At 26.4% G+C, this 27,824-nt stretch overlaps 3 protein-coding genes across 6 annotated transcripts; 1 reads left to right on the top strand and 2 right to left on the bottom strand.

Moving 5' to 3' along the window:
• Positions 1-907: 907 nt before the first annotated feature.
• LOC126899611 (uncharacterized) lies at positions 908-7,699 on the top strand. Of its 3 annotated transcripts, none has more exons than XR_007702635.1 (2): positions 908-1,057; positions 7,222-7,699. XR_007702635.1 is itself a non-coding variant. In XM_050674661.1 (2 exons), the coding sequence occupies exon 2, from the start codon at positions 3,383-3,385 to the stop codon at positions 4,751-4,753; it is 1,371 nt and encodes a 456-aa protein (XP_050530618.1). In that variant the 5' UTR covers positions 908-1,057; positions 2,476-3,382; the 3' UTR covers positions 4,754-4,850. The 3 variants fall into 3 exon arrangements, 1 of the variants encoding a protein (XP_050530618.1); XR_007702636.1 differs by lacking the exon at positions 7,222-7,699 and adding an exon at positions 1,755-1,947; XM_050674661.1 differs by lacking the exon at positions 7,222-7,699 and adding an exon at positions 2,476-4,850.
• Positions 7,700-14,905: 7,206 nt separating this feature from the next.
• On the bottom strand, positions 14,906-17,047 carry LOC126898261 (ribonuclease H-like). The gene is made up of 2 exons (XM_050672200.1): positions 17,042-17,047; positions 14,906-15,586 (listed from the first exon to the last, which is right to left on the bottom strand). The coding sequence occupies exons 1-2, from the start codon at positions 17,045-17,047 to the stop codon at positions 15,071-15,073; spliced, it is 522 nt and encodes a 173-aa protein (XP_050528157.1). The 3' UTR covers positions 14,906-15,070.
• LOC126899618 (uncharacterized) lies at positions 17,042-22,628 on the bottom strand. 2 transcript variants are annotated; one of them, XM_050674671.1, is made up of 5 exons: positions 22,372-22,628; positions 22,060-22,234; positions 19,416-19,530; positions 19,268-19,383; positions 17,042-17,290 (listed from the first exon to the last, which is right to left on the bottom strand). In XM_050674671.1, exons 1-5 carry the CDS (start codon positions 22,486-22,488, stop codon positions 17,271-17,273), a joined length of 543 nt encoding a protein of 180 aa, XP_050530628.1. In that variant the 5' UTR covers positions 22,489-22,628; the 3' UTR covers positions 17,042-17,270. The 2 variants fall into 2 exon arrangements, with proteins under 2 accessions (XP_050530628.1, XP_050530629.1); XM_050674672.1 differs by lacking the exon at positions 17,042-17,290 and adding an exon at positions 18,105-18,405.
• Between the last annotated feature and the right edge of the window lie 5,196 nt (positions 22,629-27,824).

Here is a 27,824-nt window from a genome sequence, read left to right as displayed (position 1 = left end):
ATATCACTATTTAAAGTTTAATGGATTTAACAAATAAAACTGGTAAATACAGTAATATTAATATTTAGTGTACAGATAAGAACTATCGGTGTATAGTACCGTGACGTAAAATTTGCGCGTCTTTATAAATCAACGTGAGTGATACTCACGTCCCCTAAAATTTAATGAATCATAGCTTGCTGATAATTGAATAAAATAAAAACATTTTTTTGCGAGCAATTTTTTAAAACTATATCTAATCTGATTATATAAAAAAATAGGGTTACAATTTGAAAATTGAAAGTGGATACTGATTTAAAGCATAATGGATGATCATAGAAATGTAATATTACTCACTGAGCAGACCAAGATAGAAACATAATATTTCATAAAGAAAAAAAAACTCTTATATTTTCAGAGATAATTTGTGAGGCATAGTGAATCATTCACTCTGTATAGTATTGTAAATATATTTGTATTATAAATTATTGTACATTAACTGTAAATTGTCGCTTTGTTGCTTTGGGCATTATTGTTTTTAGTAGAAATACGCACGTGATAAAATAAAAAAAAATCATAATTTTTATCGTAATAGGTTCATAATGTTTTTAATATAATGAACGATGTTAACATTCGCTAAAAATTAATATAATTAATAAAAGCTGAATTGTTTGAAATAATGACCCACGTACTAATAGAATTTCCAAGAATCCTAAAATGTGATTTAAAATCATGGTGGATAATGTATTGCATTCTTACAACTGTCAATCGTTTAGTGTATTATATTATTTTATAGTTTTTCTGTACATTTTGGTATAAACTGATTTTTATTGACTATAATTATGTCTAGATATATATAGAATATTATGGCTCATTTAATATATACAATATTATTTTAATTCAGTTTAGACTTAAAACAGTGTTTTTAAAGAATTACCCATGTGTTGATAACAATATTATATTTATAAGTCTTTGTAAATTATGTTGAATAAAATAAAGTTTGAAAAATATTAACCAACATCATCTAGCTTTATTTCTTTATCATAAACTAAAAACGACTGTTGTTTTCTATCTGCCTGTAAGTATTTTTTCTTATAAAATACATTTTTAATTAATTAAAAAATAAATAGTATAATAAAAACAAGCACATATGGTTTTTAGAAGAGATAGAAAATTATTTTGTTTTGTATAACTTTATATTGATTGATCTTTATTTTGTTTTGCTATAAAATTTAACGTTACTCGTAAAATATTTATCGATGTAAAATATTATGGTTATAACAACTTGTTGAACCAAAAAAGTCATTTAGGTTAAATGAAATAATGACTTTTACTCAAAATTGTAAATGAAAGCTTATTCAAATATATCGTAATAATTAACAATCTATCATCATTTAATTACCCCATTTGAAAGACAATATTTTTTTTCGATTAAATAAACTTGTTGGTATCAAAAAAATTGGGGTTGTCATTTGACATTCGAAAAGGTAACACAAAATTAATTTTTCGTTAAAAATTGCTCAACAATGTATTGTTAATGTAAAAAAAATGATCAACAATAATAATTTCAAAGGCATAGTTAAGAAATACATACACTCTGTATGTATAAACTAAATATGTTGAATTTTATACATAAAAAAAAATTATTAGAGTCGATGAAGGATATTTTTGAGTTATTAAATTTTGTGTATAGCCTATACAAAGTGATTAATTTATCATAAACCAATCAATTATACACAAAATAAATATAATTATAGTTAAAAAAAACATTTCAGTTTTGAATAATCGTTTGGAATCCGTTTCGACAAATAAAGTAAAAATTGATATACCAAAACATTTAAAAGACGAAGCTAATGAAAAATGCGTTAAATATTGTTGCTTATATATAAAACCTACATAAAGGCCAGTTTTCTTTCAAATGAAACCAAAACTGGTGAAAATATAAAATGTTTTTTATACAATTTTTTTTTTTTTCATATAACTGAAGCTGCAAATGAAACTAATGTCTAATAATGTTTAATATAATATTTATTACTGACTAATTAGCATCTCAATTGCTGTGCACATTTGCTTAACACAGTTTTAAGAAATTTATTCTATGATAAATTTTTGAATAATGAAGGTAAAGACGGTAAAAAACCTCTGGAATCTGTTATAACATTAATGAATGAATGTAAACATTTAGTTAGGTATATGAAAAGCAGTAGAAGTAATCGTGAACTTAGAAATGGACTTGTACAAGAAGTAGAGAGTAGATGGAACAGACGATTATTAATGTTGCAATCTGTATAACGTGCACTTCCAGAAATTATTGAAATTCATGGACAAACATTTAGTCGTGTAAAAAATATTAACGAAGAGTTACTAAAAAACTCGTTGAATTTTTAGAACCATTTAAAGCAGCATCTAACGAAATTGAATCTGATAAACGTCCTATTATTCACAAAGTTATTTTGTATCAGGAGTTATTAAAAAAATATTTAATTAAATTTACAGAACTGCAAGAATGCAATCATATTAATTACGATGTCAACATTTCGATTATACTGAAATTAATAGGTAAGAAAGGATTAGATATCATGTACTCCACATTCCAGTCGGACTTTGAACATGAAATAGCTGTATTTATATCGGAGAAATTCAAATTGTTAAAAATGTTTTTTAAAATTGACAAATTAAGAATTTTAGATGAAATTGATATGAAATTATATAAAATTCAATCAGAGGAAACTAATGAAATTTATAGTGATTCACAACAAGAAAATCTAAATAGGTCAAATAATAAAAAAAATACACTTTTATTGGAATGAGAAATTTTGGAAAGTTCCTTTAAATATAAAAAGGAGTTTGAAGAATAAAAAAATAAATTATTCGACATCCACGAAGACAATTTATTACAATTTTGGAGAAATAAAAAATTAATAGGTTATTTTTAAGCATAATTGTGAATACACCTAAATGTCTTGTAGTCATATTATTTTTTTAATTATCATTTAATTTACAGTTGGAATTATTTTGCTGGTAAAATGCTTTTGGAGTTATACTTTTTTTACTAAACTCATATCGCGTCTAGCATAGCCGAGTACTCCTATCGTAATCAGTGGCTCAGCTAGGTGAAGCCTAGTAAAAAAAATAATAAGCAAAGACATAAAATGTATTATTTATATATAAGTAAATTAAACAAACTAATTTTGTAGATTAACAAACACAAAAATATATGGTTTTGTAAACATTACAACAGTTTATACTCCCACGTATTTTAGTAAATAATTTTTATTCGTGAAAATTTATTTAAATATTAATTTATAAAAATTACATTTAGATATTTTGGGCGTACCTATTATTTAAGTTAAAAACTTGATATAAAAATGTTTGAATATTTGAACGTAATCACATTGTAAAAATGTTGTCTTTTAAATTTTTAGCAATAATTAAATTATGGTTATATGTAGTTATAATTTTAGTATTCAGTTGTATTAAAACAACCGCTATAGAATATTGGAAATTATCATATAATCCAAAACATTTAAAATGTTTTTATTTGTTTGGTGCTTTGACTCACATGAAAATAACAAAAATTATGCTAACGCGTGATGATTACATGCTGTCTACTGTGATTTCCAACATAAGTATGTACAACGAAAATGTAAAAAAACAAATTAGTACAATATATGATATCGATAAAAATAATATTGGTACCTTGTGGTTAATAAATATTTACTCACATTCTATAACATGGTATTTAAGTTCACCTAAAGTTAGACGAATACTTAATAGAAATGATAAAGAGTTTGTGGATATTGTAAAAACTCATGAATTCATAATTGCAAAAATGGAGGATGATAATAAAAATTGTAATAAGTATAATATTATTTATACAGCCGGCGATAATTTTAAAGAATACTCAAATGAAGATAAACATTTTTTAGATAGTTTATTATTGAAAAATTATGAAAATATGAAAAACTTCATAACTATAAATCAAAATCAATTGGTGATAAACTACAATCGATTCTCAAAACCAAGTATTTTTATAAGATCCTTAGGACCATTATTAGTTCCGATGAGACATTTCAAAAATGATTACTACGTTTATGTGACGTGGAACAAAGAAAAAAATATAGAAACAGCGTTTATTGAAGCGCATGTATTAAATTGGTCATCCGATAAACTACAATCCATTAAAGTTTATTACAAGGTGTTTTTCAATACTTTAAAAATTATTATGTTAAGACTGACTTGGAAACATTTTTTGTATTTGCAATGTCAAAAGTTTGAATTTATACAAACACTCGCAAAACAGTGGATATCTAAATTACATGAATTTTCACAATTGACATGTGTAAAAAATGATGATGACATCATCAGAATTATATTTCATATTAATAGTTACATCGACGTTATTTTGAAATATAAGAATGGTTTAAACGACATGAACAATTTTCTAAACTACAATAAAAACTTCTTTACAAGATTAATATCAGACTTACATCAAATTTTAACTGAACTTTGTTTAACTGCTGATTGCTTTGCTACTGAACCAATGTTTTTGTTTGGAGAAGAATTGCCTAAGATTAAAAAACCACCTCATGATCCAACAGATGTTGCAACTGTTGAACATTACAGTTTAAATAATGCAGATATGTTTTTGAGGAATATCAAAGTAAATTCAAAAAAGACTGACTATGAAGTTGTAAGATATTTCATAAGTTATATAGATGAATTATATAAGCATCGATCAGATGTTATAAAGAGAAAATCAACGAAAACTTAGAAGATATTATATACAATGTTTCAAAATTATGTTTATTATCCTTATATACGCTTCTTCAATATCTTAAAAATTATAAAATAAAATAAAAATTTTCTTTGTCATTTTTTTTTATGCATTATTTTTCATAAATATATTTTGTTTTATTTAAAATTTCAACATTTTGCTAAAACTTTTTTACTTAGAACAGCACAACTTTTTGAAAAATAGATGAATCAAAATTATTTTTTTTTTATAAAAGTACTTATATATTTCTTATATATATATATTTTTTTTTTTTGAAAATCTTATCTATTACACAAGGGAATTCTATATGACAAAAATATAAACTGGTTATAAAGCGCTAGTATAAAAATATTTATCATTTAACATTTCTTGGTTGTACGTCTCCTCCAGCCTAGGTATGAAAATAATAGTTACTCAATTCCAACAGTTATTTAATAGTTTTTGATAATTCCATAGCTTCCACAATTTATTTATTATTAGGAAGATGACTTGATTATCACTAAAGTAACGTTAGTGAACGTGTATGGAAAGAAAAACTGAATAAATATAATATTGTGTTAATGAGTGTTTTAGGAAATATAGTTAAAGTGTAAATGCATTCTTTATAGATATTTTAATATTTTATTTTCATAACAATTCTATCAACTATCTCTCCTATTTAATATTTTTTTATAATTACTATGTATGTAAAATTTTTCAGATAAGGCTTTTTGAATTTTAAACAACGATCTTTTCTGTACAATCTTTTGTTTCGTTTTGGTTTCTGAAAAAAGTTTTTTTTAGGTAGAAAAGTGATAATTACACAATGTTTGGTAGTTGTTTGACAAATAAAGTGTTAAATTAAATGGCAACTAATTCTTATTTATGTTTTATTCATTATAATCAAAACCTATATTGTTTTAAGCTGATGACATAGCTAAAAATTTAGCATCCAATGTGGCATTTAACACGAGGAATGGTATAATGATATATTTAGACCTAACATGCCATCTGATGATGGAAAGTTAGAATAAAAGAGAAAACTTAATAGGGAATGTATAGCAAAACAATCTTTCAAACATTACAAATTTCCCATTCTAAAGAAAATATTGAAATGACTTAATTTTTTTAATACTTATAAAAGGTCAATGTAGATTTTGCAGATTAATGCTCTTTAAATGTATATAATTTGATAACATAAAGAAAGAGAACTGTTTCTAATGAACCGTGGGAATTTGCATATCAAAACAGCTTAAATTCTTTAAACAATAAAGCGTGGAGTTATAATAAGACTACGTCTAATGAATTTATATCATTTAATTCCTGCACAAATTTTATAGAATATATAAACTTTCGCAAAGATACTTTTTTTCCTGAAGAATTTGAATACATTACGTCTTGGTATCCTTCGATACCTGAAGAGGACTGGAATATTTTTATCATAATATAATTATAGGAAAATTAAAATCATATTAGTAAATATACCAATATAACATCTTCATAATATAATATATTGATTTTAAATATCAAATTTGTCTTATTATTCATATTAACTTTTACTCCTATATACAATGTAATACTCAAAATATCTAACCTAACAATTTAAGTAATATTATGGCCTTATGTTAAATTGTTAAAAGTTTTTTTTCTCAAAATAAGCTATATCCTCTCTGTCAACATTATCATAGAGCAATTATCTTTACTAATTTACAAAAATTATGTATTTATAATTATGCAACTATACTCAATTGCTATAGATTAATAGATCAATTGCTAATATTATTATATTAGCTTTTACACGCAAAAAAAATATATTGTAATGGTACAGTTTAGATGAAATATTGTAAATGTACTATTATTGTATTATTNATAAATAATAATAAAGGAAATATTAATCTAAACATTTATTTTATAATTAATAATTACTTTACGTGGTATAATCAATAATGATTCTTTTTAAATATAATTGTGTTTTGAGTGTATAAGCAGAAATTCATTTGAATTTCTCAAAAATTACTCTTAATCCAATTTATGCTAAGATTAGATATTTCTTACTATTTTCAACCAAGTTTTCTCAAATAAATATCCTAAAGCAATTTTTTAAAGTTCTTTTTTGAATTAAATACTATCATTAAAAAAAAAAAATCTTCACTACTAGTTAATAAAATTCTTAATGTACAGGGTGATTTTTTTATCATAACCCACTCAATTACTTGCAGAATAATAATAATTTAGACATTTTTTTTCCATTATCTTTAGTTACACATTATTCTTGAATTTTTAACTATGTAATACTTTTTAAATTCATCCCTTATGCCTTGGAAGGGGGTCAACTTTGTTTTTTTAAATGGTAACACATATTTTTAATTTAATAAAATGTTTGAGTTTTTAATTTAATAGTAAATGGCATTTGAATTTTTAATATAACTTAATTCGTTTATTAGATATAATCATTTAAAGTTTCAAATTTTTGAATTAATATACAGGTATAATACACAAGGGATTACAAATACAGGTAGCAAATCAATGTGAAAATATCGAAAATCAGATGGGTGGTAAAGTACTTTGAACCCAGCGTGAAAACCGAACTGGGTCTTATGCGTATTCTGGACAGCAAGAAATGGCTCCCGTTAGAATTTCAACACTGGGATGTTGCCGTTTACCCATTGGTACCGCAGACAACTCATCACACGTGGTCGGTGCGCACCTATTCGAATGTGGAAAAACCCAGATATCTACTTATTGCCATGGGTAATGAGAACGAACACGTTCTTGGAGATTTCGATCACTGTTCATTGAGAAACGTCAAAGCGTATCTGAATGCGGACGAATACCCATACGAGAACCAAAACGCCGATTTCGACAACAACAAGTATACAACCTTCTACAACTCGTACACTCAATTCCAAACAATGTACTACGGTCGTAAAGATCCGTACCCTCTACTAGATTATATAAATTACAAAAAACGTGGACCCNATACCCTCTACTAGATTATATAGATTACAAAAAACGTGGACCCATAGTTGTGATCGATTGTTCTAAACAAAACGATACCGTCAAGACTTCAACGGTTGATCTACGTTTGGATTTCGAATGCTCTAAACAGTTTCCCGATAAAACATCATTGTATTGTGTAATTATTCACGATTGTCAAATGGAATACAACGCATTTACGGGTGAAGTACGAAAACTCTAATGTATATACAAATATATTTTTATTATTGTATAATTTACAGTATAGTATAGAAACAAAAAAAATGTATAAATATATAATTTTTATTAATAAAAACATAGTTATTTTGCAAATTTGTTGTTTTTTATGTTATTTCATTTTGATTATCCTTGAATTTGACTGGAAATGTCACACATAGGAGGTCTTTCTTGTCAATTTTCGGCAAAGCATCTACACCTAAAAATGATCTATTTGTAGCCAATTCTACCTGATCGGAAAAGTAATACAAGTGCTGAAATTTTTATAAGTATTAGAGTTAAGATGAAAAAATCAAATATTTTTTAACATACTTTCATGTGTGGATAATTGAAAATAGTTTTCGAGATATTTTTGGCCAAAATGAATCGTCAGGATCCAGACCAATGTATACACGAGACATTTGTGAAATGCTATATATTGATGAATCGATCAAGTCGTTGATTTTATTGAATTTACACCTTGGTGTAGCCATTGTGATTAAAGTCTCAAGGTCCAATAGGCGTTACTATCGCTGCGATTCGCATTCACCGTTTTTTCAATTGTTTCAATTGAATCCAAAAGTTCGTAATATATTCGCTTCACAACTGAGCATGCACATTCAGTATATATATAACAAATTACCCAAAATCAACATTTTACGTACAATTTTTATCTAAAATGAAAATAATTGGCGATACTGTACGGTTAATTTTGATTTATCATATTCGATACATCGTGCACCTTAGGAATAAGCTAATCACCACCTCGACATGCGTACATCGTATTTTTATCGCGCTAAAGATACAAACGTTGCGATTCACACCTCCGACCGACACCGTCATCAGGGCGGTTACACGTCTACGGTTTATACCCCGTCGATGACGTCGACGACGACGGCGGCGGCGGCTGTTGCGATGACACAATATAACGCGCGACCGTTTGACGTACAACTCCTAGGTGGGAGGGTGTAGGCAGGGGCAGAGTCTTTAACATTATTGTATGTGACGTGATGACCTTAAGGGCGATTATATTACGTAACACCTGTGATGCTCCTGATTGAGGGGCACGCGTTGCTGCATACGTCACACCGACAACGACGTAACGCCGAGTCAGCTGACCACCTACCCTCCGCCAACCCACATTATTATCGCAATTTTAACAATAACACACTTGATTTACGNATTGCATTTTAACAATAACACACTTGATTTACGACTTTAACAATTACGATTGACCTTAATTAACCATTTAATTACCCATTAACACTCTTAATTTATTACTTTTTGATGACGTATGACACTAATTACCATGGCGGCATCCTTTGATCCCTAGAACCCGCTATTTAGATACTACTATATAAAAATACAGATTTAAGTTTGATAATCGCAATAGATAACATAAGTAGATATGTCAAAATTACCAATACACAAATATGTACATTGTACGACAAAGATAAAAAGAATATTGGATCCTTGTGGCTATTAAATCTTTATTTAAGTAGCTTATTTGGACCAAATAATAAACTAGACATAGATAGAAAAGATGGCCGGTATAAAACTATTGAAGAAACTCATGATTATGTTCTGAAAATTTTACAACAAGATGCTATCAACTGTGATAGGAATAATGTATTCAATATTCATATATTGGAGTTTGAACATCAAAATACAGAATCAATGAGAATTTTAGATGCAAATATGTATAATAATATAAAATATATACAAACATTTATAAAAAACAGAAATAGTCCTAAATTACTGAATTCAGGTGATTTACAGAAATTTACTAAAAAGGGCATACTTATGACAAGATTATCAAAGCATTTAAGTGGAATAGTTTTTTTCCAATATTTTTACGATGTACAAGTTGATTGGAGTTATAAAATGGCAAGAAATTTTAAGAACATGTTAAAAAAAGCTAATACTCTTCACTGGTCAAGTGGACATTTTAAATCCATTAAAGATTATTATGTATTGTTCTTTAACTTCTTTAAGGTCATTATGTTAAGGTTGACTTGGAAACATTTTGTATACCTTCAATACCAAAACATCAATGTCGTAGAATATCTTGCAAAAGAATGGTTACTAATATTGAATGATTTTTCTCAGCTTACATGTATAGAAAATGATTCTGATATTGTTGAAATTACATCAAGTATCAAAGACTTCATTAGTTATATTCCAAAAAATAGAGACGGCTCTGTAGATGAAGATGAGTTTCCAAATTATAAACAACAGCATTATTCAAAATTAGAATCCGCTTTGAAAATTAGTCTGACTAATATTTGTGTTCCTTTGGAATGTTTTGCAATAGAGCCATTGTTTTTGTTTGGTCAGGAACGCCCTGAAGAAGCAAACAAACCAGCTCATAATCCTGAAGAACTTGAAACTGTAGAATATTATAGTTTACTCAATGCAAAAATTTTTCTTAAAAATATTATAGAAAATACTGAAAATATTGATTTTGGTGTGGTAAAATCATTTATAAATTACATAGGAAAAATAAGTAAGCAATAGTTTAACAGAAATACTTTGAAATTAAGGGTTATATACAGAGTGGCCCATCACTCAATGACAACTTAAATAACTTTTGATCCAGTTAATATTTTTAGCTGATTTTTTTTTTAAATAATATTTATACGTTAGGTCTATAGCTATATCTCAATAATTATTTTTTTTACATTTTATTAAAAATATTAATTATTTTTAAATTTTAAATAAAATGTAAAAAAAAAATCTAAGATAGCTATTTTGTAGAGTAGAATTTAAAAAAAATTTTAGTAAAAAAATATCTTATTAATATTCAGTAGTAAATATTCTGTAGCGTTTTGAAGTTTGTGAAAATTTGAATTTTCATGTACTATTTTACGGTATTAAACATTGAAATACGTATTGAGAAAAGGACAGAAGAAAACGCTATCTTTTCATGATTACTGTGTATACATATGATGATAGTGTGTATACATTACAAACTTGGCATTAATACCATGATAAGAAATTAGATAAGGCAATTATTACTTATCACTCTCATTCAAAAGTATATTGAAAAGATAGCGTTTTCTTCTGTCCTTTTCTCAATACGTATTTCAATGTTTAATACCGTAAAATAGTACATGAAAATTCAAATTTTCACAAACTTCAAAACGCTACAGAATATTTACTACTGAATATTAATAAGATATTTTTTTACTAAAATTTTTCTTAAATTCTACTCTACAAAATAGCTATCTTAGATTTTTTTTTTACATTTTATTTAAAATTTAAAAATAATTAATATTTTTAATAAAATGTAAAAAAATTAATTATTGAGATATAGCTATAGACCTAACGTATAACTATTATTTAAAAAAAAAATCAACTAAAAATATTAACTGGATCAAAAGTTATTTAAGTTGTCAGTGAGTGGTGGACCACCCTGTATAATTATATAAAATACAGGAACTATTTTTATCTTTAAAAGTTGTAGTATTACTCTAATATTGTTATTCGTAAAATATATTATTAAAAGAATCAAGTCTTCAATAAATACACAGTACTCTATTCTACTCGAAAATAATTTTCTGACAGAAAGTTGATATAGTTTGAATTCGATAGGTATGCTAAAAAATGTCGTGGATTATAAAATAATTACCTAGCTAGCATTGCTGTTATCGTAATTTAAATGAATATGGAAATTGTGAATTTTAATATAATAACTGTAACTATAATTTTTATATTAATTGATAAAAAATAAATTTGAAAGTTATTTTAGTTGTTTAATATAATTATAATTTTATTAAAATAAACTATTTTTTTTTGTACAGATACAATAAACTAAGTAAACTAAAAATTTTAACATTTTTAAATAATAATCATTGCAAAAATTATAATTTGCAAAATATATTGAATATAATATATTGCATTGTAAAAAATTATTGTACCATTTTTAGAAAAATTCTGGCTTCTTGTCTGACATTGAGCATTATAAACCTAGTAACTGCTATACTTCGAATGTCTTATGTTCACAAAAAAATATTGAATATCCATTTTTATAATAATTATTATGAAATATGTATATATATTTATTTTCATTTCATGTTACAATTATTTTTAATATTTTTAACTATTTTTATGGATTTTTTACTATATTAATTAAATAGTTGATATTTTATTTCACCATAATATTTTTATTACAATAAATACCAAATTTAACATTGTTAGTGGGCTTGATGTTTTGTATTAAGAAACCAAACACCAAGGAAGTCATATATCTTTGACTGTAATATGTTACAATAAAACGATATTCTTTTAAATCATTAATACCATGAATACTTATGATTAGCTTCATTTCACTACTCTCCATGGTGGGAAGGAATCACTTTATATTTCTACCCAGAGTAGTATATATGAACCTCTAATTTGGATCGTGAGTAAATTTTATTTAATTTTAAAAAATGATATATTTTTAATAAATTAAATTTTTTTTTGTAAAAAGAATAATAGTTTGTTGAATAATTGAAGTAACTGATCCTTTTAACTATTACATAGTTCATATTAATTATACATATATAAATATATATTAAACTGACTTCAAATAATAATTTTATACGACATGTCATATTTTGATATCAGGTGCTCAATATATGAAAAAAAAACCCAGCACAGGGGGTTCGCGGCACAGCGGTGACGTGGCATAGTTGGATCAAGTATAATGATATCTGACAGTGATTAAAATCACTATCAAAAATAAACGCTTCGATGCAAATCTTTAGATAGTGTTTAATTTTAAAAAAATTGGTGTTTTATTCCAAAAGCTACTTGATCTGCTGGTTCCTTATTAATATCTCGATTAAGATAAAGTATGTCGAATGAAAAAGGGTTTATTAAAAAATATTATTTCTCATAAAAAAATTGTGTGGATCCATAAACTTTTCAATAAGTTATAGCATTATAAAGTTAAATATAATATAAATAATAAAATCGAGAATTTTCACACGAAAATAGCATTCGGTAGCCATTTTCGCCGTGAAGACAAGTCCAGAGGTCAAATTTTTTTTTTTCAAATTAAAGTATATTACATTAGCTTTAATTTAAGATATATATAAAAGTGTCAGACCTTCCGGAACATTTTCAAAAGTTAAGTTGAAAAAGTTAATTTTTTGTGAAAAAGTTGTCATTTTAAATCCCCCCCTGTGGGCAGAAAAAAAGTCAAATTTACAAAAAAAATACACCAAATGATAGATAAAGACATCAAGCATGTATATAAAAAAAATTATATTCATATGTTCATTTTTTAAAAAGTTACGGCAGTTTTTAGTAAAAAAAATTGAAAAAATTTCGAAAATTAGCGATTTTTAAATTTGTAATTTTTTTGGAGGTTTCCCCCATTTACGGGGAACGAGGGAAATTTTTTCAATTNATTTCCCCAATTTACGGGGAACGAGGGAAATTTTTTCAATTTTTAAGGGTAATGTTTTTGACTAGATACGATTTGTGATCTTTTGACGTATCGTTGAAAGAAATCCGTTCGGTGAGAGCTGAGAAAAAGTGGTAGCAGACAAAAAAAAAAAAAAAAAAACACATCATATTAAAACCAATACCTTCTCAGCTTCGCATCGAAGCTAAAATGGCACAAACCATCAACGCCTTTTTTCACAATAATTTTAGTATTTTTCGTTTATTATTGTTTTAAGCTTAGTTTAATAATTATTTTTAACTTTTTAATTCGATGTGCTTTAAAAGCTTGTTTTTTTTATTTATTTTTCACTTTTTAGTTTTTTATGACATCGCTGTCACAGTCACGGAGTGTTTATTGTCAATTATGATTATTAGTAAATATAATTTCTGTATTGGCAGTCAGTGTATTCATAAACTCACAATTGTGTCTTACTACTATTGATAATAAAGGCTATATACCTGCGAATATTTTCATAAAAAACCAATAAGCTACCTGTATTTACAATCCCTTATGTATTACACATGTGTATTTGCCCAAACAAATTTGAACCTTTAAATGTTTATATTTCATAATAAATAATAAAAATTTGTTTATATTGTAACGTGACAACAAGTATCTGTTTATTTTGTTTGTCTATTTGTGTATATATTTGTGTGTTCTAAGTTATTCAAATCATAAGGCGACAATGTATGTGCCTTATGATTTGAATTGTTCTTAATGGTTTTCTTCACTGGATATTTAATTTTTTTTTTTTTACCCCTACTCTAAAGGCTAGCCGTGTTGTCGCCAACGAACCGCCGGGTCAAACGCCGGACGTTTTGTCGAAAATAAGCCATTGTCGGAACTGGTTGTGGGCTAATTGTCATCCTTAGCGTGAGTCATTTTTTGTGTTGTTGTAGCGCTGCAACATAGTAATTTCTATATATAATTTTCGTGAGTTTCCGTTACTGTGGTTTATTGTTGAGGATCTGAATAGATTTGAATACGTTACATTTGTTTTATGCTAATGCTAGCAATGTTCAAGTTGAGTCGTAAGTTAACGATACTGTAATGACATAAGTCTTTGTATCCTATTGTCTTCGGATCAATTGTCATATACCCTGTAAAACTTGTAAAACTGTTTCTGCAAACCGCTCTTTTAAATAATAACAGTAACAAAAGATAATTGCCGAGCTACAATTACTTCTTTAGTTAAAGTTCTTATTGAGGTGGACATAATGCCATGCACTCAGACCTATTGGTCCATTGTGCGCACCTCATACCGAATTGTCTTTATTCGGTTTACCCACCTAAGTGTTAACACTGATGTATTATTACATTATACTTATCATTGTATAAGGTTAGATGATCAAGTTACCCCTATGGATGACAAAAGAGTCCTGTCTTTTTGGTGAAATTAAGTATGTCTCTCGGTCTTAGGTTTTTAATATCTTCTTTTTCAGGAAAAGGTTTACTCAAGTAGTTTGATCTTAGTGTAGACAAGCCTTCACATTCGCACATAATGTGATATGAGTCTTCGTCTTCTACTCCACACCTCCTGCTCAATGGTGATTCCGATATCCCCATTGTGTAAAGATGTTTAAGCAAGTGACCATGTACTGTCAATAGACCAGTCTAAGTGCTTATTTGTAGTCTAGTCATCCTATTAAGATTATCCAGCAGTAGACCGGAATTCTGGATAAATATTTTGGATTGCCTTGGTACTATCAAGTACTTCCAGATTTTTCTGTGTTTTTCTCTGCTCCTTTCCTGGCTATAAAGTCAGCATTCTCATTTCCAGTGACACCGTTGTGTCTCTGTACCCACGCTAGTGTAACTTTCTTGATCCTCGATAGCGATTCTAAAGTTTCCCTGCTTTCGAGGATAAGCTTTGAATTCACGTGGTTATTACAAAGTGCTTTCAAAGTCGCTTGACTATCACTTAAGATAGTTATCTTCCTATTTTTGTATACCAGCAGGTTCTGAGCCTCTACCAGTATTGCCATCACTTCTGCTTGGAAAACGGAGGGTGTTGTTCTCAATGACATACTGACATTTATTCGTGGCTTTAAGCCCCAAATTCCAGCACCTACCTTTCCTGATTTTTTGGATCCATCTGTATATATCACAAATCCTTCTTTGTCAGTAAGGTGGTTAATATTCCATTCTATACGTGTAGTGATCTCCACTTTGTAGGGAATGTTATTCTTAAGAACCGGTTTGATATAGTCCAAGGGGTATTCCTAAAAGCCCTGGTCTATCTCTTTTATTATTTTACCGTGTTATGCTGTGTCACTCTCCAAAGTCCAAGTACCTAAGTTGTGGTATCTTAGTGTGTGTGTTTCTTATGGATCCGTGGGGAGGTTCCCCTCAGCTGTGGCCGTTATTGAGGTTTGCGGTTTCCTGGGTCTCTTTCTGCTATGTAACCCACTTCTACCCTTCATTTTCGAGGTAGAAGTGAAGAGCGTCCGTTTGTTTCTTACCTGTGCCTTTAAAATTTTATCATTCAATTATTGCGTACTGTTATTTATGAAACAAGTCTACCAATTATTGTTTATTTTGTAATATAGATTATTATTTGTAAAGCTGGAAGTAAAATATTTTTGTAATGTTTGGTTTAACTATAATTTCTTGATCTATTATTACTAAATATAATATAGTCTATTATTTAAAGCTGGAAGTAAACCCTTTTTGTAATATTTGATTTAATTTTAATTTCTTGAGTTATTGTTACTAGACCAGGATGTCATCATGTATAAACATTTTTTTATTGTATTATTAATGACGTATCCATAAAAAAGAAGAAAAACAAGATATTTTAGTATATAAGATGAAATGGAATGAATTGTAAAGGAGAGGAGAGGGAGGACCTCGGGAGCACTGAAGGTATTCTCTTTTCGCGTGATACGTTTATGACATTAAGTTTTCATTTTGTGTATTGTTTTATTGTGTTTTAAGTGTATCTTTATTTTGTATGTTTTACGTTGATTAATTATATCTTTAATAATTACATTTGCGTTATTATTAAACTTATATTACTTTATGTTAAGACATTAGGGTTGTTTCTATTTTTGATACAACAGTTAGACAACTTTTTTTATATTTTTTGCACATGTGTTAACTCAAAATGATTTATTTTTTTAGTATCACATTTTTCATTTTTGTAAAACTTCAAACAGCAGCTGAAGTTATAAATTAGGATTTTTTTTTTTGTAATTGTAACAATTTTTATATTTAAAGCCATAAATCTATGGCTTTAAATGATACAGAAATAGTTTTATTTCGAACTCAATATTATTTTATCAACAATTGTGAATTTAAAACGAGTAGGTAAATTTGAAATAAAGACATTAAAATATAAATATATATTATATTATACAAATTTCATCAGCTTTATCAAAATGCGAGAACTTATTCATATTTCTTACATAGTTTACTTCAATGGTCCAATGTTAATATGAATTTCAGTATGATTTATTACTAAATTATGTTTTCTTGTAAGCTACATATTATCTATTATTTATAAAAATATTAATAGGGAATTTAAAAATGTCATCTACAAAAAAAATGAGCATTACATATGTATATTTTACTGAGACTTATTGTAAAAAATTATTTGTTTTCAGTGTAGTGTTAAATACAAACAAAAGTAGTTTACTAATGTATTTGAACTATAATTCACAGTATAATACACTCACTCTCATTATATATGGTTTATTAGTAATTTACTTTATATTATTTAAGGCCTTAAAATTTAACAACACTTTTTATCAACAATATTAGATGAAATAATACAATTTAATACCTTATAGTTATTTTAAATACCTTAAAACTATATGTGTAATGACAATTTATAATAATAATTAAAATTTATAATTAATTATTTAATAAATATTTGAGTTAGTTTAATAAGATGCACTTTTCTTATTACATCATTCTCATAAACGCTGAAACAAAGTATAAAAAATAATTTAGAATTTAGAATTTGTAATTTAAGAAAATATTAATACATATAACATAGGCAAATAATTCAAAATCCCGGGGCATAACATAGTGAAGGGTTCTATTATATGAGGAAAAAGTAACCATAGAAAAAGCATTACTGTGGACGTGGCTTACATAGTACATGATCTATGTGGTTTACCTTTTGTACGACAATGTATAATTATTTATCTATTGGTTGTTCAGCATAAAATTAATATTAATTATATAATAAACAATTATGTAATTATATAAATATTGTCATTTTACAAAAAAACAACACACACACACTACTTTTTAGGTTATAACGCTACAACTGGAAAAAATACAATAGTCAACTCACATATACAAAAATCACAGATAAAGTATAATTTCACATAAAAATTCAATAATTTTAAATAGTAGCCAGAATCTACAGCTAGAGGATCCGTAAGGTCCATAATAGATAATAGTAGTGACTAGTAAAATCGAAAATTACATCTTTAGAATTTGTTTTTTGATTTTGGTAGCTGATAAAGCGATAGTCGTTAGGATAATTTTATTTTTTTACCATAAAGACTACTTAAAACATTTTTATTAATATAGTTAATATAGTTACTTAAAACATTTAATATAGATGTAAAGGGTGGTACTCTTCCAAAATATTGTCGAAAATTGAAATGAAAATTTTTTCTTTTTACATTATTTTTTTGAAGTGTTTTAATCCCTCCTTATTACAGTATCAATTTAATTTCCAAAAATAATATATATATATTGATAAAAAGTAATTATCTATAATATTGCTATTCTACATTACATTACTTTAAAAATAATAAAAAAGCATTTTTAATTTTTAGTAAAAATGTTAGAACATTTTTAATGTTCTAACATTTTTTATCAATTTTTGAGGGTAAAGTCCTTAACCTAAACTGACAGTAATTATTTTGGTATATAATTGAGAATTCTTGCTTCAGTAAAAACTTCCTGTACGAGGTGATAGACAAAAAAAAACACATAATAAAAGTAATATCTCTTCAGTTTTGCATTGAAACTAATATTTTCATCAAAAAGTAATTCACGAGTCCATTGATTTCTTAATTACCTGAAAAAAAAATTGATATCATAGAAGAAATCTTATGCAAGANGTTTATTTTAATTGCACTTCAAAATAAATGTAATTAAAAATTAAAACCCTCCTCCTAAGTTTATTAAATGCTGACACGGCACCGCCTTTTGGAATATTGTATTAAAACAATCTGTTGAATTAAGAAGTGTGTATATATATATATATATATATATAATTATATCTAGTGCGCCCCTTTTGGATTACGCGTTAATGCCAATTGTGATTATTGACTTAATAACATTATTATTACGCAAATATTACTGAAAAAAATGTTGAGATGTTTAATTTAAAGAAATTTGTGAAGCCTACCTGAAAAAAAAATTGATATCATAGAAGAAATCTTATGCAAGATAAAAAAAGATCTTTCGTGATATTGTTTAAAAAATACTTTAAAACATCAATATATATTTCTAGTGAGTTTAGGAGACTACAATTGTAATAATTNATTTCTAGTGAGTTTCGGAGACTACAATTGTAATAATTAAGTTATATATTTTTGTGTTTCTTAAAATAAAATATCAGCTATATTAATGTTATGAGCATTTACAGTTTTAGGTATTACATTAGAACCAAGTGTCAGAAATATTTGTTGATAATTAGGTTACATGCAATTATCTACTTAAATGCTATCATCAGAATTTCGATATGGAACTATTAAGAAAAATCTAATATTTTAATCAAACGAATTGATATTAACAAAATTTCAGTATAAAATTTTATGTCTCGCTATAATGTTCATTGGAGATACTTGAAATTTGAATAATGTTAGATTTTTCTTCAAATAAAAACGAAATATACACCAAAATGGAATTTGTACTTATAGTGTCCTTTTGATTACTTTTATAATTGATATTAACGTCTCCTTCAATTCCAAGGCTCAATAAAATTGCGTCAATTTTTGAGTTAAGCAACCCAACCATTCGTAATCCAAGACGTATTTTATCTATACTGAGAAAGTCATCTCCGCCATTATTAAATTTATTATNTAGTCATCTCCGCCATTGTTAAATTTATTATAATGATCTTGTAACTCTTCTACAGCACTCTTAATTAAAATGGTCATTGAAGAAATGAACTCTTCTAGTTCTATAGTTTGGTTTACTGAAATATATGAAAATTATACATATTATTAGTAAGTTAAGTACAATATAATCCAACTACAATGTACTCATTACATTGAGTTGGTTTTTGAAAAGTAATTAAGTTTAATAAAATCCTCTACTTACTATTTACTTCTGTTTCGTACGAGACAACTAGACCGTAGGACGGCTAGTTGTGCACCGCACTGAATTGCCGTCTAGCCTTAGGCTTGTTTAAAATTACTAGAGGAGTGGTCAAGAGGGGTCACCTGGAGAGATGCTGGCTAACCACATATTCAACAAATGACGCGTTGACAATAATTATAAAATAATAATAAAACAATAATATTTAAATAAAAGGGTGTTTGGGAATATCCTTATTACTGCAATAGCCGAAAAGACGGTTGTGAACCAAATAGAAAATATATAAAATAAATTAGACAAACAATTAAAACTTAGCCATATAACGCAGAACAGAACGGTGAAAAATGGCAGTGAGATGTGGACTGTATTTATGCGTTGAAATGCTGAAGTCGTGAATAATGACAATTGCCCGTGATGTGTGACAAGGGCTGGCTAATGACCTTGCACGCCTGGATATCACGATCCCCGGTTAGATGCAGGACACGTAGCGGTAAACGATATCGAATGGCGGATTGCTGACACAAGGGCGTCGCTTAAAAATTAACTACTTCAGGGATAGGCCGACAACTGAAAAGGGTGCACAAGTACGTATGGCTAGAGGGAGCTCAGGACACAACAGGAGATGCAAATCAATAAAAATATGGTCGATTATTAGCACACACAAGTGGAGTCGATTGATGTGTATACGAAAGAAAACGCACAATATTATCCGTTGAGGATAATATTGATAAATTGGACTGTGTACAGAAAATTGACGCGTAGGCCGTCGATTTTCTGTGCAAGATGGGTAAGGGGCTGAGTAAATCAAAGACGCTAGAGATCAGCTGTCACGTGCTATAACATAATCAACAGTGTTTGTAACAACGGGTCCACTAGGTTTTTGTTAATGGCGCTCTCTACCACATAACTTTTTAAGATATCACTTGAGAATCAGAATAGTATTTTTCCGAAATAGTCATAAAATTTTCCATACCTTCTTAAATTATATCGAATCACTTTTGCATTGTATGGTTATATAAAAGTTGTTTTTCAAATCAGTAAAAACTTATTAACTTTTACAAAAAAATGTATTATCAATAAGAATATAAAAATTTACTTTCCTATGAGCAAAGTGTTTCTTGACTATTATTTTCATAAGCTTTTTCAGCTGTTGCGAAATTTCTGATATATAATTAAATTAATTGCTAGGGATATAAAATTTAAATGACAATTTATTATTTTAAAATTTTATTTAAAAATAACATAGATTATACTGTAGTCTATGCAATTAATGGATAGATGCAAAATTTGACAACGATCTCAAAAATTCTTATACTTAGACACAAGTTTAAAAAAGTAAATAGTAAGTAGATAATTTTATGAAATCTGAAAAATAATATAGGATTTAAAATACAAAAATTATGTAAATAATTTTTTATTATTTTCAGAACCTATCAGAATTTTCTACAAAATAAATTTTTTTATTTAAAGGCTTTGGGAGGTGTTTGGGCTTAAAAAAAATATATATATATTTCATTGCTCAATAAATTAAAAATTCATCCCAATTTTCACATAGAAAATTTAAATAACGTTAGAATCTAAAATATTGTTGGTAATCTTTATAAAAATATGAAATTTGTTTTATCAACTATTATGAATTATCAGACTTTAATATGATTATTTATTAAAAGTTTGAACTAATAAAACACTACAAGATAACTTCAGAACTACCTAGTTAAATTAAAGAAAAAAACAAGTAAACATCTGTCGATATTTACAAATTTTAAAAATATACACGTACTTTAGATAGAACGTTTTGCATAAACATGGCTGTCCGTGTATTGAGCATAAAATAAAGTCATTCAATTTTTTCGTGAAATAAAATAAAACTATATTGAACTTAAAAATATCAATTGTAATAAAGTTATTTTTATTACTTTAAGTTTTTGCATAATTTTAGTTGGCTGTGGAATATTGTTATTAATAAATAAATAGATAATGACACAATTTTATATGAATTAACAATTTTCAAAAGTATACTTATAAAAAAATTTTGATTTAGTATAAATGTTATACAAAGTTTTAATAAAATAAATTGTATATTTGTTTTTAAAAATATTGTTTTTGCATTATTTTATTAAATTAGAATAGAATTTTCATTTTAATTTTGATCTTCTGGAAAATATTTTGATTATTACATTACACAAATTTATAAATAAAAATGTTATAATTGAAAGATAAAATTGAAAATTCTTAATACCCATTTTATGTAATAACAAATACTACAAAATTTTAAAATGTTAATGTGGGGTTTCACCTTAGTCATCAAAGATTATGAAATATATATATTTTTATAACTAATTAATTATTTCTTACTTTTTCCTTCATTTTTATCTATAATAAATGCCAAAAAATTATATATCATTACCATTAATATCAATGTTAACTTTCCTCATCATATCACACAATTTCCATGATTTAAAACCTAAAATTCTGAGTATTTGTTTAAAATCCATTGAAGTAATACAATCATTTTTTTCAAACTCCTTATACATGCGTTTTAATTTATTGATACCTTCTTTGTTCAATTGATATTTACAATCCTAAATGAATTAGACATTCTTAATTGAGTTAATTTTTTATCTAATAATTGACTGGCTTAGTAGAAAAATACTTTTTTTTTATTTAGTTTAAATTGATCACTTAATAAGTCACTTATTGTTATATTTAAAAAACTCACTATAAGCATTGCATTGAATATTTTACGATTATTCTCCTCACATTCTCTGTATATATGATTGGTTAATGCGATGCCTAGGTCAATTACCGCAACAGGTATCAAATAAAATAAATTCATTATTTTTTTTTATTGAAAAAATGTTTTTTCTTATTAAATTAGCCCCATATGTAATTATAATAAAACAAATTAAGAAATTATAAAAACCATATTTAAAATTCAACGCGGAATAAAACTTGTGTTCATATATTATTTCTACATTTACTATTCTTATTCAATAAAATGTTACATCAAATAATGAAAATAGGTTTAGTATAATTATAAAATAAAACAGCTTTTGGCAATATTTTTTGTAATAATTTATTTGAATTAGCAACTGCTTAAATTTTGTAATATAGTAGAAAATTTGAAATATTTTTTCAAATATAAATCAATATTTTTATAAAATGTAAAATGTTTGAATAACTTGTACTGATTTTATTAATCAATCATGTATTTCTGCAAAAACTAAATTTTTTAAGGAAGGGTTTTGGAAGATCTTTTGTTTTATTAAAGATACTTAATGTTTCTACATAAACAATTTAATTTAATTCATTGGAAAATTCACCTAAATTTTTATAAAGTTCGACTGGAAACGTTTTTATCCCATAACAAAATTTAAAAAACCTTACAAATTTGATTAATTACTAAAATGATTGTTAGAAAATTTTTTTTATAATACCAAATTTGTTTTATAGAAGTTATTTAAATTTGGATTGCATTATTCAATAAAAGTTTGATATTTGAAAAGTTTCAATAAAACACTTTAAAGAACTACATAGTTTAATTTTAAATATAAAGCAAATATCTGTCAATAACTATAAATTTTAAAAATATACACATACTTCACAAAAAATTTTGTAATTTTTTTTAAATAAGTTTTCCCAAAATTAGATAAAATTTTATAAAATATAATTTGTTGAATAACTTATAATAATTTTCGGAACCAATCAGAATTTTATACAAACTTAATTTTTTAGGGAACACCTTTGGAGAGAGTAATAGTTACCCACATTGAAAAATTCAACTCAATTTTCATAATATTCCAGTAGGTGCTCTTTTTATTAGTTTAGTAATTACTAAAATGATTGTTAGAAATATTTTTAAAATATGAAATTTGTTTCAAAAATTTCAAATTTTTCACATATAAATATTATTATTTGATAAGAGTTTGAATTTATAAAACGCTAAAAGAGTACTTTAAAGAATTATCTAATTTAATTTTAAATAAAAAGCAAACATCTCTCTATAAATACATATTTTATTAGTATACACATACTTTACACAAATTTCTGTATAAAACCACATCCATCCATTTATTGACACATAATATAAAAAAAATTCGAGATTTTTGAAAAACAAAATAAAATTATGTTGAACTTTAAGACATCAATAGCAATTAAGTTACTTTTATTCCTATCAATGTGTTGCATGAACAGATTAACTAAAACAACGAGCTCGATTAATTTAAAATCAACTAATAGTCATGAGTATTTCAAATGTTCTTGCATGTTTAGTGCCTTGACTTATATGAAAATGAATCAAGTATTAATGAAAAGCAATAAAGAACAATTTTTAAACACAATAGCCAATATATGCAAGTACAACCAAATTGTTAGGAAACAAATAAGTACGTTGTACGACAGCGCTAAAGAAAGTATTGGATCTTTATGGTTAGTGCATATATATTCAAGTAGCGTTATTTCATATTCACCTAAATATAATGGCGGACAGAAAATGACGAAAAATGACGATCGATTCCAATATATTGATAAAACTCTTGATTATGTTACACAAATGTTGCAACGAGATGTAATAAATTGTGATAAGTCAAACGAATTTAATGTTGATATAACAAATTACGATTTAACAAACACAAAGGATAGAAAAAGTTTAAGTTTACAATTGATAATAAATAGAAAAGAAATGCATAAATTGATTGAACTACACAGTAGTCGTGAATTAATATTACCTGAAAGATTCGAACGAAATTCTAAAACCAAATTATTTAGGAGAATAGCAGCAAAAAATCGACATATTTTCGAAAACGAATATAATGTACAAGTGAATTGGAGTGTTAATATGGGCAACGTCATTGTAGATATGTTTAAAAGAGCTACTTCACTTGACTGGTCAGACGGAAATTTTAAATCAATTAAGAATTATTATGTAGGATTCTTTAACTTCTTTAAGGTCATTATGTTAAGGTTGACTTGGAAACATTTTTTGTACCTTCAACACCAAAATATCAATGTTGTAGAATATCTTGCAAAGGAATGGTTACTAATATTGAATGATTTTTCTCAGCTTACATGTGTAGAAAATGATTCTGATATTGTTAAAATTACATCAAATATCAAGGAATTCATTAGTTATATTCCAAAAAATAAAAATGGCTCAGTAGATGAAGATGAGTTTCCAAATTATAAACAACAGCATTATTTTAAATTAGAATCCGAATTGAAAATTATTCTGACCTATATTTGTATTCCTTTGAAATGTTTTGCAATAGAGCCAATTTTTTTGTTTGGTCAGGAATACCCTGAAAGAGCAAACAAACCAGCTCATAATCCTGAAAAACTTGAAACTGTAGAATATTACAGTTTGCTCAATGCAAGAACGTTTTTAAATTGTATCATAACTTGTTTTGAATATGATAACTACGATTTAGTTAGAACATTAATAAACTACTTAGATACAATCTCCGAAACACAAGCAAATAATATTGATTAAATAATATATTATTATATTTAATATGTACTATTTTCTGCACAATTTCTTTTAGATAATTTTTTATAATATAATTTAACTCTAATAATGTATAATGTGTAATAATACATTATTTTTTGTTTAAAATTTTTTTTTCAAAATAAATTTTAGTTAATTTCAAAAAAAATGACAACTTTTTAATTAATTAATTTTTTTTTTTGTTATTAAAAATAATAGTTTTGTGAATAATTAAATATACAAAATAATTGATTCTATTAACTCTTGCATAGTTTACACCAATTGTACCAATTGAAACTATAATTAATTTACATTGTTCAGAATAATCAAACTTTCTTTACTTTTTTTTTCATTTATTCTAGTAATGATATCACACAATCATAATATTAAAGAAGTAATATATAATGATTTTATATAATTGGTTATGTATATTTTTTAATTTTTCAATTTTTATTTTTAAATTACCTATATTTAATCAATATTGTGTGTTCCGTTTAATTGCTTTATGTATCAAATTTTATTCAAAAATATAATTTAATGTATGGTTTAGGATTAATCTAGGTATCATTTTAATTATAATTACATTTATACTGCACATATGATTTTTTTGATAAATAAGCAAGTGTAGTTAATTTATCAAATAATCTGTGGTATACCATAGATATATTTACTAATTTTTATATTTGTAATAATTTAATAATGTTTAAAATTTGCACATCCTACAAAGTATATACATAAATTTGTTTTAAATACTATTCACTCAATTTATTTACAAACAATAGCTGAGAAGGTATTCATTTTACTATGATGTGTTTGCTTTTTTTATGTTTGTCACCACTATTTTTATACAATTTATTATATTGTTGTTATTTTTTGTCCTACATAACTAATGGATAGCTGTTTTGAGTTAAACTTTAATTTAAATCACAATACGAGTTAATCTTATGGCTTTAATAATGAAAATAAAAATTTAATATTATTTTTAAGAATATTTCTACATTAAATAAATTGTCAAAATTATATGAATCATCATTAAAACGCAAATTCAGTAAGAAATCTTTCATAACTAGTATTAAAATTGGATTTAATATTTTAGAGCCCATAAATATAAAACCTTATTTTATGCTTGGATGCGAAATTAACTAGGTAATGCCAATCTGACCACAATGTGTTCAATCTTTTTAAATTTATTTTTTTTTGTCTTAAATTTTAAATCTTAAATTGCTATAATTTTTTGAAAAATGTATGGATCATGATAAATAATGTTTTCTAAAACTTTATATTTATTCATTTCATCCCACATACATTTTTTTTAAATCGGACTATTTCCCTTTATAAGGGGATTTTTGAAAATTTTAAATCTGCCCGAAAATTGGCGTAGAAAATTTTATTTTGGTCTCTGATGAAAATTGCTTGTAAACCATCTAATTCATTCATAAGTATCAACTTATTTTTAAAAAGTAATGCATCAAGTGCTTCAATTTATATACACGTTTGCCATATAAGTAATAACTACTTAATAATTTTTAATTAAATTCTCCGAAAAAATAATAATAATAAATTATTAAATATTAATCTCATACTACATTTAATTGTAATAATAAATAATTATTCATATATTATACTTATAAATCAAAGAACTACCAATCAGGAATAATGAAGGAAGTAGAAATTCATTTTGTTTTTGGTATAATCTAAAAATTTCTTAAAATTAATCACTAACAACAGATTTGCATAGAAAAATTTCATATGATAGGGATTTTAATTGCAATCTATAATTGTTCTAACTATCCTACGCCCATACTGAATCGCGACCCCACTTTTCAATAAGTTATAGCATTATAAAGTTGAAAATGTAAAATACAAAATCGAGAATTTTCACACAAAATAGCATTTGGTAATTATTTTCACCGTGAATATAAAATAAAGTTCGAATTTTTTTTTTCCATGATAAAGAATATTATATTAGCTTTAATTTAAGATATATATATATATAAGTATCAAACTTTCCGGAACACTTTCAAAAGTTAAGGTGAAAAAATTAATATTTTCATTGAGTCTTGTGTTGGAGACTTGATACTGTCGGGTACTGATGGAACCGACGTACCAAGGTTTGAAGACACCAGACTCACTGAGTACAGCCCAAGAGAGCTGTCTTAAGTGGCTTACTGACCATGTAAACCTGATAAAACCTTGGAACGGTGCTGAACTCCATTTGGAAGCGTACAACCCGATCAAGTACAAACGGATGGTCACTCATATACCAGGGCTGCCAAAAGAGTCCAAGAAGATCTTGGAAATTTTGGCAAAACAAAACCCAGGGCTGAACACGGCGATCTGGAAAGTCCACCAAGAGACAGAGGTTGGCCTGAAAGGACAAACTTTGTTCCTAAGTGTGGACGAAAACAGCATGGTCAAACTGGAGGAACTGAAGCGCAGTCCATATTTTGGAATGGGCAGAGTTTGCTTCACAGATTATGTTGCCAAGCAGCCACCAGCCCGGAAGGATGTGAAAAAATCCACACCTCAAAAATCTGGGAAGAGGAAGGCTGAGGAATCACCAGTGCCACTCGGGAAAGGAGGTAAGGCACAGGTAAGGAACAAACGGACACACTTTACTCCTGCCTCGAAAGGGAAGGGAAGAAGTGTGTTACGTAAGGGAAAGGGACCCAGGAAACCGCCACCCTCAA

This window comes from Daktulosphaira vitifoliae, unplaced genomic scaffold (genome assembly GCF_025091365.1).
Source record: "Daktulosphaira vitifoliae isolate Bord-2020 unplaced genomic scaffold, ASM2509136v1 Scaffold_2, whole genome shotgun sequence".
NCBI lineage: Eukaryota > Metazoa > Arthropoda > Insecta > Hemiptera > Phylloxeridae > Daktulosphaira > Daktulosphaira vitifoliae.
This window is presented reverse-complemented; position numbering and strand designations above follow the sequence as displayed.

What these genes read in the sequence shown, in the direction of transcription:
- LOC126899611 (XM_050674661.1), top strand. Translation starts at nt 3,383, where the DNA reads ATGTTGTCTTTTAAATTTTTAGCAATAATTAAATTATGGTTATATGTA.
- LOC126899618 (XM_050674671.1), bottom strand. Translation starts at nt 22,488, where the DNA reads ATGAATTTATTTTATTTGATACCTGTTGCGGTAATTGACCTAGGCATC. An exon ending in AGTTAACATTGATATTAATG is followed by an intron (nt 19,531 to 22,059) that starts GTAATGATATAT and finishes CATATATTTCAG; the next exon opens with TAAACCAAACTATAGAACTA. An exon ending in CGTTAATATCAATTATAAAA is followed by an intron (nt 17,291 to 19,267) that starts GTAATCAAAAGG and finishes ACTTTGTTTCAG; the next exon opens with CGTTTATGAGAATGATGTAA.